The sequence below is a fragment of the Semicossyphus pulcher genome, unplaced genomic scaffold (genome assembly GCF_022749685.1).
Source record: "Semicossyphus pulcher isolate SPU_LCO1_2020_fin unplaced genomic scaffold, fSemPul1.0.p SCAF_5, whole genome shotgun sequence".
NCBI classification, from domain to species: domain Eukaryota; kingdom Metazoa; phylum Chordata; class Actinopteri; order Labriformes; family Labridae; genus Semicossyphus; species Semicossyphus pulcher.
In genome coordinates this window covers 10,316,698-10,333,782 of record NW_027211726.1, presented here as the reverse complement: position 1 = coordinate 10,333,782, position 17,085 = coordinate 10,316,698, and the positions used below count along the sequence as shown (strand labels likewise).

At 42.5% G+C, this 17,085-nt stretch overlaps 1 protein-coding gene across 1 annotated transcript; it reads right to left on the bottom strand.

Moving 5' to 3' along the window:
* Positions 1–16,505, bottom strand: LOC138609018 (claspin). Its single transcript, XM_069681622.1, has 24 exons — positions 16,425–16,505; positions 15,236–15,356; positions 14,516–14,919; positions 14,000–14,152; positions 13,309–13,377; positions 13,134–13,206; positions 12,869–12,971; positions 12,196–12,782; positions 11,899–12,087; positions 11,544–11,707; positions 11,270–11,463; positions 11,110–11,162; positions 10,776–10,969; positions 9,145–9,685; positions 8,851–8,884; positions 8,615–8,705; positions 8,347–8,507; positions 8,091–8,252; positions 7,823–7,944; positions 6,419–6,549; positions 6,075–6,195; positions 3,319–3,395; positions 2,625–2,786; positions 1–493 (listed from the first exon to the last, which is right to left on the bottom strand). Exons 1-24 carry the CDS (start codon positions 16,449–16,451, stop codon positions 368–370), a joined length of 4,059 nt encoding a protein of 1,352 aa, XP_069537723.1. The 5' UTR covers positions 16,452–16,505; the 3' UTR covers positions 1–367.
* Positions 16,506–17,085: the final 580 nt, after the last annotated feature.

Sequence of the window (17,085 nt, the reverse complement as noted above, 5' to 3'; positions counted from 1 at the left end):
TTTCATATGTACCTCTGTCAGTGAGAATTAAGTGTGATGTGATGGATTCAAAACGTCGACACACAAGCTGAAGTAGGAATCAGCGAGTGTGAACGACTTCCAAAGAAGCCTCAGTGGTGTTCTTCAGCTTGCCGATGAAAGGCAATGTAAACATACAATCAAGCGTCTTTGTTTGTGTGTCATAAAAGGGAATCAGGAAGGAGCACGAAGAGCAGCCACCTCGGCGTGTACCCGTCATTTTACGTCCTTCATTTTTAAAGTCTGATTGGCTGTCAATCACCGGACAGGGCTGCTGAGTGTTACCCTTTAATCCGTGTGCGTCCCAGCCTGCTGATGATTATCTTTCAGTTAGTGTGTTGTTGTGACCTCAGTGGCCCAGGAAGTTGAAGATGCTCCTCTGTGGGCCTTTAGTCTGTGCGGCAGGTTTGTTCTCCCTGCAGGGCCTCTTAGCTGCTGGGTTCACTGCGTCCACCGGTCCCCTCTTCTTCATCATCTGAGGGTCAAAACACGCATAGAGTTAACGCTATTTAACACTGAAGTCGTGTATAAAAACAACAACAATAAAACCTTGTGAAATATTATTAAGATTAAACAAAATGTAGTTAAAGATGAATTTTGTGATAAAACTGCCAAGCAACAGTTATTCTCGTCTTTCTACCTAATAGGATTTAAAATGAGCGCTGGGCTTTGGCTCCACCTAGTGGCCTATATTTAGAAGACAGCAGAATCAATCCATTCACACATCACACTCACATGACGGTCACACTGCTCCGCCTCTTAAAGCTCTCTGCTAAGTATTTCGTCTTTGTGCTTATTTAAGAATGATGTTACACAAACAGAGAGGAAGAGAGAAGGCAACCGCACTAACTGATCCTTTTCATCCATGACGACTGGAAAACTTTCTGTCACTTCTTCTGGACAAAGATTACGTACCCGAAATGTTTTGATTTTTTTTTTTTTTGACACCAAAGATAGACTTATCCCTAAATATTGACTTCCTGTCAGCCTTGCATTTTTTTGTCCCTTCTCTGCTTTGACTGTTTATAGAGCTGAAGTATAAATCATCACCTAATTCTGTTTTACACCAAGTTCATCAAGTTTTTCACGACTTCTTTGTAAAAACTTATAATCAAAAGATCTGAGTAACATGAAATCATACAACTAGTGTTTATGTAATATGAGCAGAAACTATTCTGTGACAGCGAGCGTGAGGTACGACGAAACAAACCAGTTTGAAAATATCGCCATTAATTTATAACTTTGAGAGATGGACATCTCTTAAACAGTCAAATAACATTTTGTGAAGCGTTATAAAGGATATATATCGTTTAGGACTGCTCTTTCAAACTCTGTTATCTAACGTATACAACTATAATCACACCATCAGAGTTTTCCAACTAGGGCTGTGACGGTAACCGCACGACAGACCTCACAGCTCTTTAATTACACCTGTTGTACATATGTTGTATTATATTGCTTTTTTATGTCTTATTCTTATTGTGCATTTTTATCTAAATTCTATGTAAGGTCCCTGACAGCAGGAGCAGGCTACTACTGTCTAACAACTTTTTTTAAACTTATTTTTATTCTAGTTCTTTGTTTATTGTTCGGCACCAAAACACCAAGTCACATTCCTTGTATGCGTAAACCTACATGGCATTAAACTTATTCTGATGACCGCAATACCGCAGTTATGTGGCGACAACCGCGGGGTGGACCCAGTGATCGTCATCATTGCTTTTTCCCCTCAATTAGAAGCCTGTACGCATTATTTATCTGGTTGTCTGTAGTATTTAATCACACCTGTTGTGCATATTTTGCACTATTTGTATTCTACGTATTGCTTTTATATTTTTTATTCTTATTTATATTTTTGATCTTATTCTATTTAAGTCTTTTACTTAATTTTATTCTAGTTCTGTGTTAATTGTTCTGCACCAAAATCACCAAAACAAATTCCTTGTATGTTTAAACCTACTTGGCAATAAACACAGATTCTGATCAGTCGCTACGGCAGCACAGAGAAAAACAGTAGGACCAGTCAAGTTTGCCGAACAAAAATCAGTAGCGAGACACTTCTCCGATGATCTCAGTGAGAGGAAACGTAAAGCTGAACCTATGTCCGAGAAAGGTCAGCGTTCGTAGCAGCGGGAGGAAGAAGAAGAAGAGGAGGAAGAAGGTAAGCGATCAGCACCAATACGTCAGCGTGGAACCAAAGCATGTGAGCACGGCAGCTCAGAGTCTCTGTCAGTTGATCAGGATGAAGGATGAAGAAATGTACAGCACAGTGAGTGACAGGAGGGTCGGGAAGGACTTCTCTGCCTGTGCTGCTTTATGGATGGAAATAAAGGTTGAAATAACGAGGATCGTTGTCGACGATGACGCGCCAGCGGTCTGGGGCAGCAGTTAACCACCGAAACCACAAGGGGGCGCGAGTGTTTCAGAACTGTCACAGCCCTAATTCAAATGTTATACAACTTATTCTAGTTTATTTTCAACACGTTTCTTTTGTTTGTGCTCCTGTGTACACAGTAAAAATCAGTGTAATATTTGAAGCTAAAATCCACCTATCTGTGATAAGCACCAAAAAGATTTGGGTGTTTTGTGTCACTACTGTCGCTCACCTGCTTCTGAGGAGCATCTGCGCTCGAGGTGTCCTTCTCAGGAGACAAAGTCTGAAACAGGAATCCTCGGCTGTTTCTGGGCGCCAGAGGATTCCCGTCTGAGATGGACGCCAGCTTCTGGAGGACGGACTGAGGCTGACTCAGCAGGGAGCCTCTCCTCACCTGGGACAAAATAACAAAATATGAGTCAGAGGGAATAATGTGTTTTTTTGGTTATATATTTAACTGCAAATCAGCAACATCCATTAACAGCTCTCATTCAGCAACATTTTGGATATTTTTAGTGAGGTTTTTGGTTTAGCTGAAATTACTTTGAGGTAAAAATTGATCTTTGTTCTCTATTGTTCTCACCAGCTTGTCCTTAGAAACAATTAACCCACTCGGATACGACACCTGCCTGCCTGCCAAAGTAGCTGGCAGACTTAGCAGACCTCTATGAACATGATTTGGCTGCTAGTATTGTTACAACATTGACACTGGCTTGAGGTCTTTCCCAACAAGTGAATGCTGTGTTTTATAAATCCAGGTGTAATCTGTTCTGGAAACACAAAGGTGCTTCACAAGCGATATCTGTCTGGATATAGAATCAGGCGTAAACTGATGTTATAAATCCGCCCAAATAGTTTAATATACACACGAAGAATAAAAACGTTCTTCCTTTTAATTTGAGACGTCTTAAGTCACGGTTACATACCTGTAAGGGCTGCGACGGTCTCTGGAAGGGATTCAGAGCTGCTGTCTTCTTCTCTGGCTGTGGTGCCGCAGGGGGCTCTGGGTTGAAAGGTTGAGAAGTCAAATAGTGAAGCACTGACAATTTGACCTTCCTCCCACTACTTCAAATACTACATTTCTTTTGTCTCAAGTTACACCTGAAGTCCTGCAATGTTTTAACCTCGATAGACTGATGCAAAGAGCTTTGTTCTACTGCTTTATAAATTAAATTTTTTATTCTAAATCAGTGTTTTTAAAAGGCAAAATTATGTATTAATTTTACTGGCAAATCGTTAAATTTGATGTGTTCTGTTGTCGAGCTCACTTTATGATTTGGATCCGATGGTGCTACGAAGCGGCCAGTAACAAAAGCCCATGAATATTACATGAAGGCACTCTGTTTTAGTCATCTTCTCCTTTTTCCCGTAACACCAGAATGATTCAACTGTTGGGAAATAAACAATCTGAAGCAACTTTCCATTAAGCCATGGCGGTGTGGGCAGCGCTTTCCCCTCCCTGTCCGCTCGGTTTAGTGCACAAACACAAATGTTTCGTGCCATCAGGGTGCGTGTGTTTCGACTTCAGCCTGCTTTCAGGGACATTTTAGAGACTGAAGAACAATTGATTTAATTACTTTATTGAATATTTCTGTGGCTCATGTTAACTGTAACCTCTATTGTAGTCTTGAGATCCAAATGCTTATTAGTTTAAGTCACATTTAAGCCATTTTTACCCTTTATAGTTTTAGTCATTACTTTTATACAACATGTTTTCTCTTTTTAAACTAATTCAATGAGCCCTATAAAATGTTCAAGTCCTTTCATCCCTCCTTATATTAATTGTTTCCTGTCGATGTTCTGCACGGGTAATACAGACCCTCAGCTGAGGTTACATGTATATGGAAACATCTGGAACGTAACGTTACACATGTGAAGCCACAGCACCAAGCCTTGCAGTTACAGCAGCACGTACTGCACATTACTCTCTGGCTTTATTTGTAGCAGCAGTGTCTGTTTTTACTGTATTAACTTTTTATTTTAGCTTTTCATTTAAACAGTCTGACTGAAGCAAGCAGCCAGTGATCGCTCCTTTTTTTGGGGGGAAGAAGCGTCAAACGGCCCTTTTTCTGTGAGTACATTTAAGTCCCAACTCTTCTCGTTAACTAAAACATAACTTATATGTTTTGTCAGAGTTTTATTATCATGATCTATTTTTAGCTCATCAACATCTCGTCTTCGTTATGGAAAAATAGTTATCGTCATAATGTTTGTTATAAACACCGTCTGGCATCTATCTACATAAATAAGTATCTTATTTCAATTAATTTAAAAACACCTGGACTGTAGCACTGCTGTATTTCTATATGTGTAGCTTTATACAAGTATGCACAGTGAATATGTAGTTTTGTATCACGTCATCATAGCGTTCTGTCTAAATGTTGTGTGTCCGCCAAAAATGTATCAAAATCTGCTTCATTAGATGTTTTTGCAAACACGCCATGACGAAGCACATTTCATGAATTAAAGCGGTAATGTTATTTTGCCAAAATATAATCTTGGTTTATGATAAATAAAAAGATCTGGGAAAAAGTTTCAAAGCATCGGCAAATCTGTAGATACACACTCGCTGACTGTTTGTTGTGTACAAGAGGAGAGAGAGAGAGACTCTGTGCTGCTGCTGTGACTGAGATTACAACAAGCGGCATGCATGGAAACAGCTGATAATGTCATAGACATTTATAAAGTGCCTTTTTTAAAAATAGGTGAATATTATTCATGTGTTGACCTCGGTGACCTCATAGGTGGCTAAGGTCATTGGTACTAAGGCCATGTCCACACGTACACGGGTATCTTTTAAAATGTAACCCTTTCTCTGTTTTTTTCCTGTCGTCCACACAAACGGCGTTTTAGGTCGCTGAAAACAGATCTTTTGTAAAACTCCGGCCGGGGTGAAGACTTTGAGAAGCTCCGTTTCCACGGAGACGTGTAGACGGGGTAAACAGCGTTTTTGGCTCGTGACGTCAGGCTGTGCACCGTTATCTCTTTTATGAGGTGTCACAAATGAGGCGACATTCCTTGCAAAATTTATGGACGTGACATAAACAGTGATGCTTAACTGGACGTTTACACATATATGTACAGTTACTCGTCCACTACACTGAGGAACAGAAGCGTCGGGATAGATTTTTTCAGACATTTGATTGACCGTGATTCTTCTGCTTCTTTTTCTTTGCATGACCGGGTTATATCGCCGCCTGTTGGTGTGGCATTCTCATGACAGCGTTTCTGTTGTGTTTTTGCGTTTTCATTTGGACGCAGATTTATAACCGTGCTTGAGTGGACGTTTTTTTTTTTAAACGAAGGATTTCAATAACACCCATGTACGTGTAGACATGGCCCAAGTCTGTAGCACATCAGGTCATACTACAGACAGTCTCCTCACCTGACAGGTTAAGTAGATCAAATAGCAGATATCTTAGGACCTCATGTCGTGTTCACTAGCTTCCAGTCAAATCTTTTCTCCATTTACAGCTTGTTTAACATTCACCTGCACCTGAAACAACAAGATCCCTCTCCTCTGATCCTTACAACCCCGATCTGTCCTTAGAGCTGCTTATATTTTCTTTTGTATGCTTTAAACAGCCAAGAATAAGTCACAAACGTAACCCTCCCAACATCTGTCTGCTGATAGTGTCTCAGTGTTGTGTTCAGTCTGGATGCTTTAAACTACTAAACCAACCTTTTCTCTGCAGAGTCTTGGCTGTCAGCTTCTTGGCCAGCTTCATAAAGTGACTGTCTTCATCTCCAATCTTCTCGTCATCTGCATCCAAATCTTCCCCTTTCTTGGCTTTCTCTTCCGACTGTGAGAAGAGGCACAGAGAGAAAGGAATGAAGACAACATAACAACACCCGCCTGCAGAGGAGGGGAGATGATTCAACCACAGAGATCTTGAACACACACACAAATGAGCTTTTCTTGCCATGTTTACACAGAGAACTGTCTTTTAAGCCTGCATTGAAAGTACAACAACGTAGAGATCACAATGGTTCAACTTATTTCTGTTAGAAAATCCCAAGACCTACCTGCTCTCGGAGCCACTGTTCTCTCTCCAGTCTCTCTTTCCTCCTTTGGACCTCGGACTGGTCCACATCCTCATCTTCCTCCTCCTCGTCCTCGCCCCCTGCCCCCGTGCGGTCCATGTTGAAACCATCGTCTGAAGGAAGAATTCAAAAAGAACGAGTGAGAAACTTTGGTAACGTTTGGAGAATCTAAAACAGAAGAATTTCATTGACTCAGAGTTCAGATTAAAGATACAAGAGCGATATAAGTCGTACCGGAATATAAGACAGAGTCTGTTTTGGGAGTATCCCAGAGGGGAAAAGGTTTTCTAAAGATATTTATTAATAACAACGTGCATACAAGTTATTTCAACACTATTATTATTATAAACAAATTACAGCCTACAATCTGTTTTAGCCATGTCGAGTTTGAAATCCTGCTAGCTACCGGTGCTGCTAGCAGAAGCTAGCAGCCTACGGTGACGTTGGTTGTTGTGAGGGTGGCGGTTGCAATGGCGATCATGACGGTGCATGTCTGTGACGGAGCGTTAAAACAGCGTGGATAACACAAAACAGCACTGCGGCATATTGTAAATAGAAGACGTTGTAGCGGCTAGGACCCAGAAACAGTTTAATGCGGAGGTGTGACGTCAACACTGAACAAACAACAACTTTAGCTAGATTATAGCGCCATTGTCTGGGTAAAATACAGTAACACAATAACATACACTACCAGTCTAAAGTTTGGACACATTTTCTCATACAAGCGAATGGGAAAGTGTATCCAAACTTTTGACTGGTAGTGTACCTCTCTCTGCATTTTATAGGCTACTAGTATATTGGTCGCACTGGTATATAGGACAATGCACACTTTTAAGATGGAAAAAAATTTATTAAAAGTGCGTCTTATACACCAAATATTACGGTAGTTTTTGGCTGACTGTCGGGGTCAGCCCTACACACGGGTCTGTATGTGAATGACTGACTGAGTGACGGTACTTTCACAGCCGTAGAGAGACAGAGTTGCGACATCGCAATGGCGGATCATGGAGCATATTGGACCTCTACTGATGCGACTCTCTGTCTATACGGCTCTGGATACTTTCTTCAGGGAGTAGGCGGGGCTGCTCCTCCGCTGTCCTCACCTACGCCCGCAGCGCGCGCCTGCTTTCAAACACGTTGTCATCGGCCTCATAAGGACAGTCCTTGTAACACATTGCCCACAAAAGCGCACATTGACCTGATGCGGTCAGCCACATACGAGGTTTTGACCTCGTCTTATTTAGGTTTGTATTTGCCTAACAGAAACACACTTATTCCTTGGGGTTTGTGTTTTTTTTTATATTATTCTCAATCTCAAATATAAATGAATTAGAAGTTGTAAGTTGTAATATTACACATGTTTATTTCCTCATTCTGTAGACTTACCCATATTTTTCCAACGGAAGCGGCGAGCTCGTCCCGGGCCGTCGGAGTGCAGGTCGCCATCAGCGAGGTAACGCTCCTGGTAGAGCCTCAATCGACGCTTGTCATCGTCCATGATCTGCTTCCTGTAGGAACAATGATGGTTACATTCAATGTTGCTCTCAGTTTAAACCAATTAAATCATCAGAATTCAGTCAGAATCTCTACTTGCTTTATTGATAATTTCAGGTGTATGAAAAAAAAAAAAGATTAAAAAAGATCTGTTACTCACATGTGGATCTTGTTGACCTGGTCCTGCAGCTCCTCGTCAGAGGGAAGCTCTTCGAGAAGCTCCTCTTCCTCGTATTCGCTTCCCCGGTCGTCATCGTCATCGTCACTGCCCAGGTCACTGCCGGACAGCTCGGCCTCTGATTCCAGGTAGTCAGCCAAACGCCTGTGAAGAGGAGGCAACACACAGTTCAAAACATGATGACAAAACATGGTGCATGCATGAGAACAAATAAAGTTTTATTTGAATCTACACTTACATTTTCTTCTTCTTCTTCTTAACCCGACGAGGTGCGAACACGCCCTCCATCTCCTCCTCTTCTACGCCGTTGTCCTCGTCTTCACCAGCATCTGCCTCATCCTCCTCTCCATCCTCTTCCTCCCCCTCGTTTTCTTCTCCTCCATCCTCATCATTGTCCTCCTAGGATAACAAAATTATCTACTTGTCATTTCAATAATCTCATTTATATGTTATTTATACATGAAGTGCAGCGTTTGGGGCTAAATAAAAAAGGTGATGAGGCTTACCTGTTCACTGTGACTTTCCACATCTGACAGAAGCCTGAACTCGCAGTCCTCTTCCTCCTCCTGCTGCTCGTCCTCCTCTGTCTTCTTTCTACTTTATATAGAGAAGCCGCTTTGAGAATCTTATATTATAAAATCAATGTCAAAAAGGAACCGAAGTGTTGAGGAAAAAAATAGGAGGAATAAGAGGAAACAGGGACACAAACAAAAGGTTATGAACTTTAAAAGTTAGTGTGTACCTGTCTTGTGCTGGTGAAGCTGTGTGGGCAGATCCTACAGTTGGCAGCAAAGAAGACAAAGGTAAATATAGTGGAAGGAAAACAACTCAAAACAAATGCTCAGAACATTTTCAGCCTCAAAATCTTAGGCTTTAAGTTTTCTCCACAATAACATCTCCTGCTTGGTTTCCAGTTAGTCAAATTTAGAATAAATACATAGCTAATGAGTGAGCTACAGGCCAATCCATCTTAATTTATTCTGTCTGAAAAACAGCTTTCATACACCGTCTAAGATTGCAGCAAGCTCGTATTTACCTGGACTGGGAAACTTCCCCGAACACAGCCCCAGCAACTGATCCATGGTATTATCAGACTCTTCATCCCGCCCTCCGTCTTTACTCTTGTCCGTCTCACTCTGCTCCTCTCCCGCCTGCGTTGTTGGAAATGCTCCGGAGCACAACCCAAGCAGCTCCTCCTCCTCCTGCGACTCTCCGAGTCCTGCAGCCTGACTCGAGCCACCCTTTGCCGTCCCAAACCCTCCCGAACACAACCCGAACAGCTCCCCCATGTTGGCATCCATCGCATTCTCATCCAGGCTGTCCAGGATTAACTGTCTCTTGTGGGAGCGGGGAGCGCCGGGACGCGGCCCCACGTTGAGGAAGCCGTCTGCGTCCAGTAACTGGGAATGGGTGTCGTCCTCCAGGGAGAAGCGGCCTTGGGAGTCTCCTCCCAGACCGGGGCCGGAAGTTGCTCCACCCAGGGGCCCTGAATCTGCTCCTGGGGATGGAGGTGCATACAGGTCCTGGGAGTCTTCAACAGGGAGGCAGAGAGAGGGCTCGGAGAGTTTGCCTGAACTCTGAATTGGGAGGAAAGATAGACAATTTAACCACTTAAATTTGAAGAAGACAACTTTATACTTTAAGGCGGGGGCGAATCCAGCCCTATGGAAATATGTCGATTTGTATAACGTGCGTCGATGCGTCGCAAAAACAAGTTTAGAGCTGGAGCACAGTCAAGTTATGCCGCGCTACGACGCCTCCCAGAGCATTTGAGCCTCAAATGTTTTGAATGAACCCCCGTTACGATGTTAAATACTTAAGTTCTTTCACTCTGCTCCGCTCATGTTTACTGTCACTCTCTCTCTCTCGTACTTGCTTGACCACTTACTTAATGCGCACTTCACAACACAAGTTATAGAGATAGGAGAGGAGAGATGTGTTCAGGTCCAGTTGGGAAGAACTCAAACTCGATCTTTTAATAGTGGGGAGGGTGAGAAGAAGACTGCAGAACCTTCTCATTAATGGTTGTTTAATTAGCTTACCCTCGTTTTAAGTAAGTACTGATTCTCCAGTTCAGAGAAAGGGTTGCTATGACATCTGTGCTTCATAGCAACCCTTTAGAATTTGAGGTCCAGTATTTTTCTGAACAGGCATCTGACAAAAAGTCTATTTTTATAATTATCATTAAATAATTTTATCATCATTAATATCATCACAGTGATGTGGAAATTGGAGAAAGTAACCTGAAAAAAAATCTTTAGAATAATCGATAAATTATATATAAATGGTAATTTTTTTATCTCTTTCTTCGTTTTTTAATTGCCTAAAAATGATAAAGGTGTAATCATATTAACTTGGCGTCAGTTTTTAGTCGATGTCTAAACAAAACTTTTAAAACTTTTGGCACGTTTAATTTGATCTCTTTCAAGTGTGTACTTTTAATTCTTAAAGATATCAGTGTGAGCACATGACTGTGTACCCATCATATTTTACAGTGGTTCTATTTCTTAAATAAACTAACAAATAAATTCCTTAGCTTCTTTGTCATAAGTGGATTTTTCTGTGTGACTTTTGGTTTCGACACAACTACAAGACATTTGTTTCGCTCTGCACAGATTTCAGAGAACTTAACCCTTTCATGATGTCATCCAAATTTTATCATCTCACCTTGGAGGCAGAGCCAAGGAAGCTCGGCCTGAAGAGGCAGGGAGAAGGGGAGCGGAACATGGAGGAGTTGGAGACGTATCTTCCTGCAGAGCGCTGATGACTGACGGGCTGGTAGGAGGTGATCATGGACCCTGCCAGCTCAAAGCTGCTGTTGTGGCTGTTGTCCTTCACCAGGGACAGAGAGTCGTCCTCCTCTGCAGATTTAAGGATAGGAGTGAGAAGAAAAAAACCAAGGCTCCTGCTTAATCGATTTTAATCACTATAGTAAAAGTATTTCCTCTCTTTAACAGCCAATATTAAACATTGCTGAATGGATGTCTTTCACTCTGCTCACCCATCTTATTGCTGCTGTCCTGTCCAGAGGGGCCAGACCTTCTGACACCATCACTACAGAGGAGAACAGGGCATGTGAAGCTTTAACATACTAGAACATGGAAACTATTAATCATGTAAGATTTGCCTCATTTCATTTTGTTCTAGGGTCACACTCTTACCCCGTACGTGAGCAGGAGTTGCCCGGGAACAGCATGAGTGTGCCATCTGTGTTAACTAGGTCAGGAGTAGGGGAGGGTCCGATCAGTGCCACAGGAGAAGTGCTCCTGATACTCTGAGCCACACTGCCCTCTTCCTCCTCCTCCTCCCCTTCTTCTGCCTCACCATCATCACCTCCCAGTAACTCATCAACACCCTGGTAACGAGAAGCGGCTCGATGTGAGCACAAATGTGTATCGAGTTGTTGATCGTTTCAAAATAGTAAGAAGCTCTTACTTCTTCTTCCTCAGACTCGTCCGTCATATCTTCCTCCTCCTCTTCCTCCTCCCCACAGTCTTCATTGTCCAGGCGATTCAGCTCGGCCTTGCGTGCCCGCTCCTCCTGTCTGCGTTGGGCCATGGCGAGCTGCAGGCGCTGCTTCAGAGTCAGCAGCTTCTCTCCTGCGAAAAGAGAGACAGACGATGTGAGAAAACCAAGTCTTGTCTAAAAATATGCAACAAATGTGCAATTAAGGTGCATTTTAATTAATAGTTTACATGATTTATAATGGTGACTTATTGTGAAATACACATTTTGGTCAATTTGTGGGGAACGCACAAAGGCCCTGTCCCTGAAAGATGAGTATCCACACCTGGTTTGGTTACCGGAGGCTCCTCTGCTTTCTCTTTAACAGTGACAGCGACCGTCTCAGAGTGCAGCTCCTCCTGGCCCGACGGGGTGCTGTCTTTGCGGATGATGTTGAGCTGCATTGTATGCTCGCCTTTAGGGCGAGTGGGAGCTTTGACGTGACGAAGGTAGCGCACCTTAAGGGCTTCCAAACCTAGTTAAAAAAAGGAGGAGTAAATACAAGATCTCAATACTAGACATTTATTTTTACTCTTGATTAATTATTCTTCTCAATTTCCTGAAATCCAAAAAGAACTCGTACCAGGATTCAGCTGCGGAGGGTCGAGCTGAACAAATGCTCCGTCATCTGGACACAGTTTAGCGACAGGCGGAGGGTCCAGTCCGAGCTTCTTCAGCATGGCTAATCTGTCCTTCTTTGGCTTGGTGGGTTGCCGTGCAGAAGGCACTGCTGGAGCTGCATCAGCGGTGTCAGTATGATCAGCTAAAGGCTCCGCCAAAGCTTCAGATTCAGGCTCTTCCTGCTGGACATCAGAGATAGACAAGACTGCATTCTGGCTCTGCTCCATCGGCGCAGGAGAGGCTTCTTCTCCAGAGTTGGGTCTGACTCCTCCATCTGTCGTTTCAGACTCCTGCAGGCTCTCGGAGAGGTAAAGCATCGGTGCAGATTCCTGGTCGGGATCGAGGCTCTCGGTCGCTTCTCTGGCCTGGCTGAGGCTCTCCTGCTGCGGGGACGAGGTGGCAGCAGGGTGAGGGATGGGCTGAATCTGAGTGGACGATAGATCCAGTGAGGGAGAAGGGTCCTGCTCTGTGGGCTGCTGCAGAGGCTCACTGGAAGGTGGAGGAGGAGCTGGAGGTGTCTCCAGCATCACAGCTGAATACTTTGTAGATCTAAACAGAGCATGAGATTATCAGTATGTATGTTTTTTAAGGCAGCCTTTAAACTTTTCAGTGTGTATAAATTGACATGTCTTTACTTTAACAGCGCCATGGCAGGACCCTCAGGCCTGGCTCTCTTCTTAAAGAACTGGTCTATGGTTTTCGGCTCAGGGATGTGGTAGGGCAGGCCGAGTGTAGACTCTGCAGAGGCAGAAGAAGAAGCACTCTCATTAGCATGGAAGACACGAGACTACACTTTTTAAAGCTCGCAATTCAAATTATAATCCAAGGCCGCACACTCTTGGAAAAGAGAAATACTCATTGCTACAATAGATAAAAGATTAAATGCGTTTTTGAACTGACCTCTGACCAGCCTCTGAGACTCACTGTGGAGCTGCTTCATCGCCTCTTTGCTGGCGCGTGCAGCTTTCCTCTCCTGAAAACATCACGCATGTTGAAAATGAAGCCGCTTTTTTTATGCATTTCGTTTTCATTTTACAGCATTTAGAATAAATGTAAAAATTGTGGGACTACTTACCACACGCTGAGGCTTCTCAAGTGCCTCTTCATCTTCGTCCTCCTCCTCCTCCTCATCCAGAAGAGGATCCTGCAGCAATAATTTACACTCAATGCACAATCTGTCTAGACTTTATCTGCATAATGCAATGCTCAACATTTTGTCACTTTTCCCAATCATGTAACTTGTATTAGCTTTAACATATTCTGTTAACAGTATTATGTGTATAACACTATAAACTAGAGATAGACCGATATGGTTTTTTCAGGGCCGATACCGATTATTAGTAGTCAAGGAGGCCGATAACCGATATTTGGAGCCGATATTCATTTGCAGTAAAAGTGAAAATATTGGCGTCAAAATTTTGAATAATACAAACTCCAACACTTAACTTTGTTTAAATGCCTTTAAGCATATGTTTATTAAACAAACAAACAAAAAGCGCAGGGAGTTCCCAGGGTCAGCAGCATCTCTTATAAAGTTAACTGAAAATTTAAATCAATAAATAAATGTAATTTTTAAAAAAAAAAAAGGCAGATGCCGATATGCGTCAAAATGCCGAATATCGGCGCCGATAATCGGTCTATCCCGACTATAAACCTCAGCAATTGTTCAAATTCAGATTAAAAGGAAAATAATTAATTGTTGTCACAAGATGTAGTGTTTAAGTATTCAATAAATGATTACAAATGAAAGCAGTCATCCTTCAAACCTTTTGCTTTTTCATCTTTTGCTTGACCGCAGCTCGAATGGCCTCCAGAGACTCCTCTTCCTCGTCTTCCTCGTCGTTTAGTCCTGTGTCAAACAGATCGGTGTCGCCCAGCTGGCATCCACTGTCGTTCAGGACTCGGGGGAGAGGTGTGTTCTGAGGGAGCGGGAGGAGAGTTGCCTTAAATCACACAATAAAAGCAACATTAATCTAAACAGCAATCACTCGATTCTGCTGGATGTCCAGTTCAATTATACACACACATTTTGGTATCATAATTTACTTTTTTACACATTAGAATGTGAATCAATGATCTACATGTGTAAAAGATATAATGGAATATATAGCAAGACTTTATATACACATACATCATACTTATGTACAGTTTTAGAACTTCTCATTTCACTTCTTTACATCCACATTTCCAGACTAGACTTAAAGTAACCCTGAGGAAGCAGACACTGTTCACAAAGTGTTCAAGGGCATTTGAATAGACAGAAAAGGCGAAACTGCACTGACCTCGTCCATCTCAGAGAGTCTGCCTTTCTTCTTTAGTTTTTCCACCGCTTTGCTACGCTTCTCCTTTTTCTCCCGATGCCCCTGACTTTTCTTCCTTTCCTTCATCGATTTTACTTCCTCCTGTCGCTCCTCCGTTTCCCCACATTTCTCTTGCTCGGGCTCACTGTCTTCGCTGTCAATGGGAGCCCGGCTTATCCTCTTGCTCGTCTTGTCTTTCCTCTGATCCCTCCCCTCTGTCTCTCCGGTCTCCATCTCGTCTCCGCTGGAGGCAGATAGGACTAACGCTTCGGCCATGTGCACACTGTTCTCCGCTGCAGCCCCCTCTTCCTCGCTGTCGCTGTCTCTGATGGCGTTGCGATGAGGCTTTCGGTGAACTGTGATTTCTTCATCGTCATCATCGGAATCTGGAAACAAAACGAGAATTTAGAAGCAGTCAGAGTGGTCGCCCCAAATAATTTAATTCTTTCCGGGATGTTTTCATCCTAGATTTCTTTGTTTTCAAATGCACCTTAAATAAATTAGATTCTTCAAAACAATTGTCTTAGCTTAGCTATTATATTTATGTGCAATCAAGTGTCCAGTTAATACCTAAACTGTGTAGTGTAAATGCAAAGACTGACTCTAATTTTACATTAACATAAATAGAGGCCTCATTTACACAGCTAAAGTGGCTCTGCTCTGTCTGAGGCTAGCTTATAATCTATTGTTGTGTTACCTCACCTTTAAGTTCTTCTCTTTTGTCTTTGGATGTCTCTGTGACCATCTCCTCCTCCGGAGAGCCCATCCCGCTGTCTGAATCACTCTCTGCTGCCGTTTGGGCAACAGGCGGGAGCCCCTCAGCCTGGGTACAAACACACAGAATTCACCGATCATGAATGCATTTTTTTATAGTAAGGGCGCTTTGAAGTCTGCTTGGTCTGGTGTCTGTGAAGTGGCTCCAAATTCACTTGAGAAAAGCCTTAATCTAAAGGACCGCACTGCCAAAATGTAGTGTTCAGGGTTAGTTTAAAAAAATATATACTTTTCTGTTTTATAATGCATTAAAAGAGGGATTTCTTCAACATTGCATGGTATATGTAGCGGTTGTTAGTCAAAGGATGCTTTCATTCACATTTATGTTTTACAACTGCATTTAATTTAATCTAAATTGTGAAACTCTTTGTCAGACAGATCGATCCCATTTTATCCCGAACTAATCTCCCTTCACTTTCCATAACCTTCACTGAACTGTCATACATTCCATACTGTATATGTTTTACGGGTTACTTATAATGCTCTCTCTCTCTGTGCATTAACAAAACTTGAATACAACTCCAAATGTACTTTATTAGGACATCTTTCCAACTCACCGCAGCACTTTTTGGGATAACAATGTTTTTATCAAATGACTGAATTTCTCAAAAAAAAGAAGAACTCTCTGTAAAGTTGACATACATGATAAAGCGGATGTGCGAGTTTCCTTCGCCAAATGGCTGTTGAATTGCTGCAGTGGCGCCTTGCAATAAAACCAAACAATGAGCATGTACGTTAGCTAGCAACTTTGCTTCCTTTCAACGTTTGTATGTAACTTACATGTAACATACCTTACAAAAAACGTCACGGGCACAAGTAGTTGGCTCTCTGTGTTTAATACCTAAAATTGTCTACTTTTAACGGCGGCCAACAAAGTAAAACACTAAACTAATGTGCATTTAATCGATGTGACCAGGCCATGACTAGACCAGAGCCCGATCCAGCTGGCTACACTATAGCGAGCTAGCTAAGTGGCTAACGCTAACACTACCTGCAACTCCAAATTCATTTGATCTGGAACACTTTTGAACATACAAGTATATACAACTAACAGGCACATACATGTCAGCCTGATATTTTCACGTTAGTGGTCCAAACTAGCAAAGCATTTCCTCACCTGTTGTTGAGAAAGGACCAGGCTCATCTTTGTCCGCCGGCTCGTTTACGCTCTTCTGTAAAATAAACCAGCTGAGACAAATGTTTCGTCAAGTCTCCGCAGCCACAACAGACGTCGAAACGTAAATGTCTGCGTGAAAATGGCTATTTTAGATGTTTAAAACACATTTAGAAAGCGTTAAGCCAGGCTGCTCCTCTTCCTCCCGCCTGTTCCTCACACACCGAATAGAAATTTTGATCTTTCGCGCGCCGTGACAGCTGGCCCGCAGTTTTTTCTTACAGAGGTGTCAATCGCCCCTTTCTTGTGTTCCCATTGGTCCATTGTAAAATATTGTATCCGCCCACTCTGACGACACAGCTGGTAGTGGGAACTGATTTTAAATACCAGGAATTTTCGGGCGGGCGGGGTTGAGGGGCTGTTGTAAAGTGATTTAAGGCTTTGTGGAAAGAAAGAAAGTAACCCATTTGTCCCACCTTATAATGAACACTCCTATGAAATTGTTGTTTAATGCTCAGTTATAGAGACAATTTACATTTTTCTTTTTTCAATTTGCAAAACAATCAATGTACAAATATACATTATATACTTCCCCATTACTCCCTACCCACCCGTGTAAGAACAAGAGGGATTGATATTAACATCAACAATGTGGCTTTGTAGA

What these genes read in the sequence shown, in the direction of transcription:
- LOC138609018 (XM_069681622.1), bottom strand. Translation starts at nt 16,451, where the DNA reads ATGAGCCTGGTCCTTTCTCAACAACAG. An exon ending in TGGAAAGTCACAGTGAACAG is followed by an intron (nt 8,508 to 8,614) that starts GTAAGCCTCATC and finishes TTGTTATCCTAG; the next exon opens with GAGGACAATGATGAGGATGG. An exon ending in CAGATGCTCCTCAGAAGCAG is followed by an intron (nt 494 to 2,624) that starts GTGAGCGACAGT and finishes TTTGACCCTCAG; the next exon opens with ATGATGAAGAAGAGGGGACC.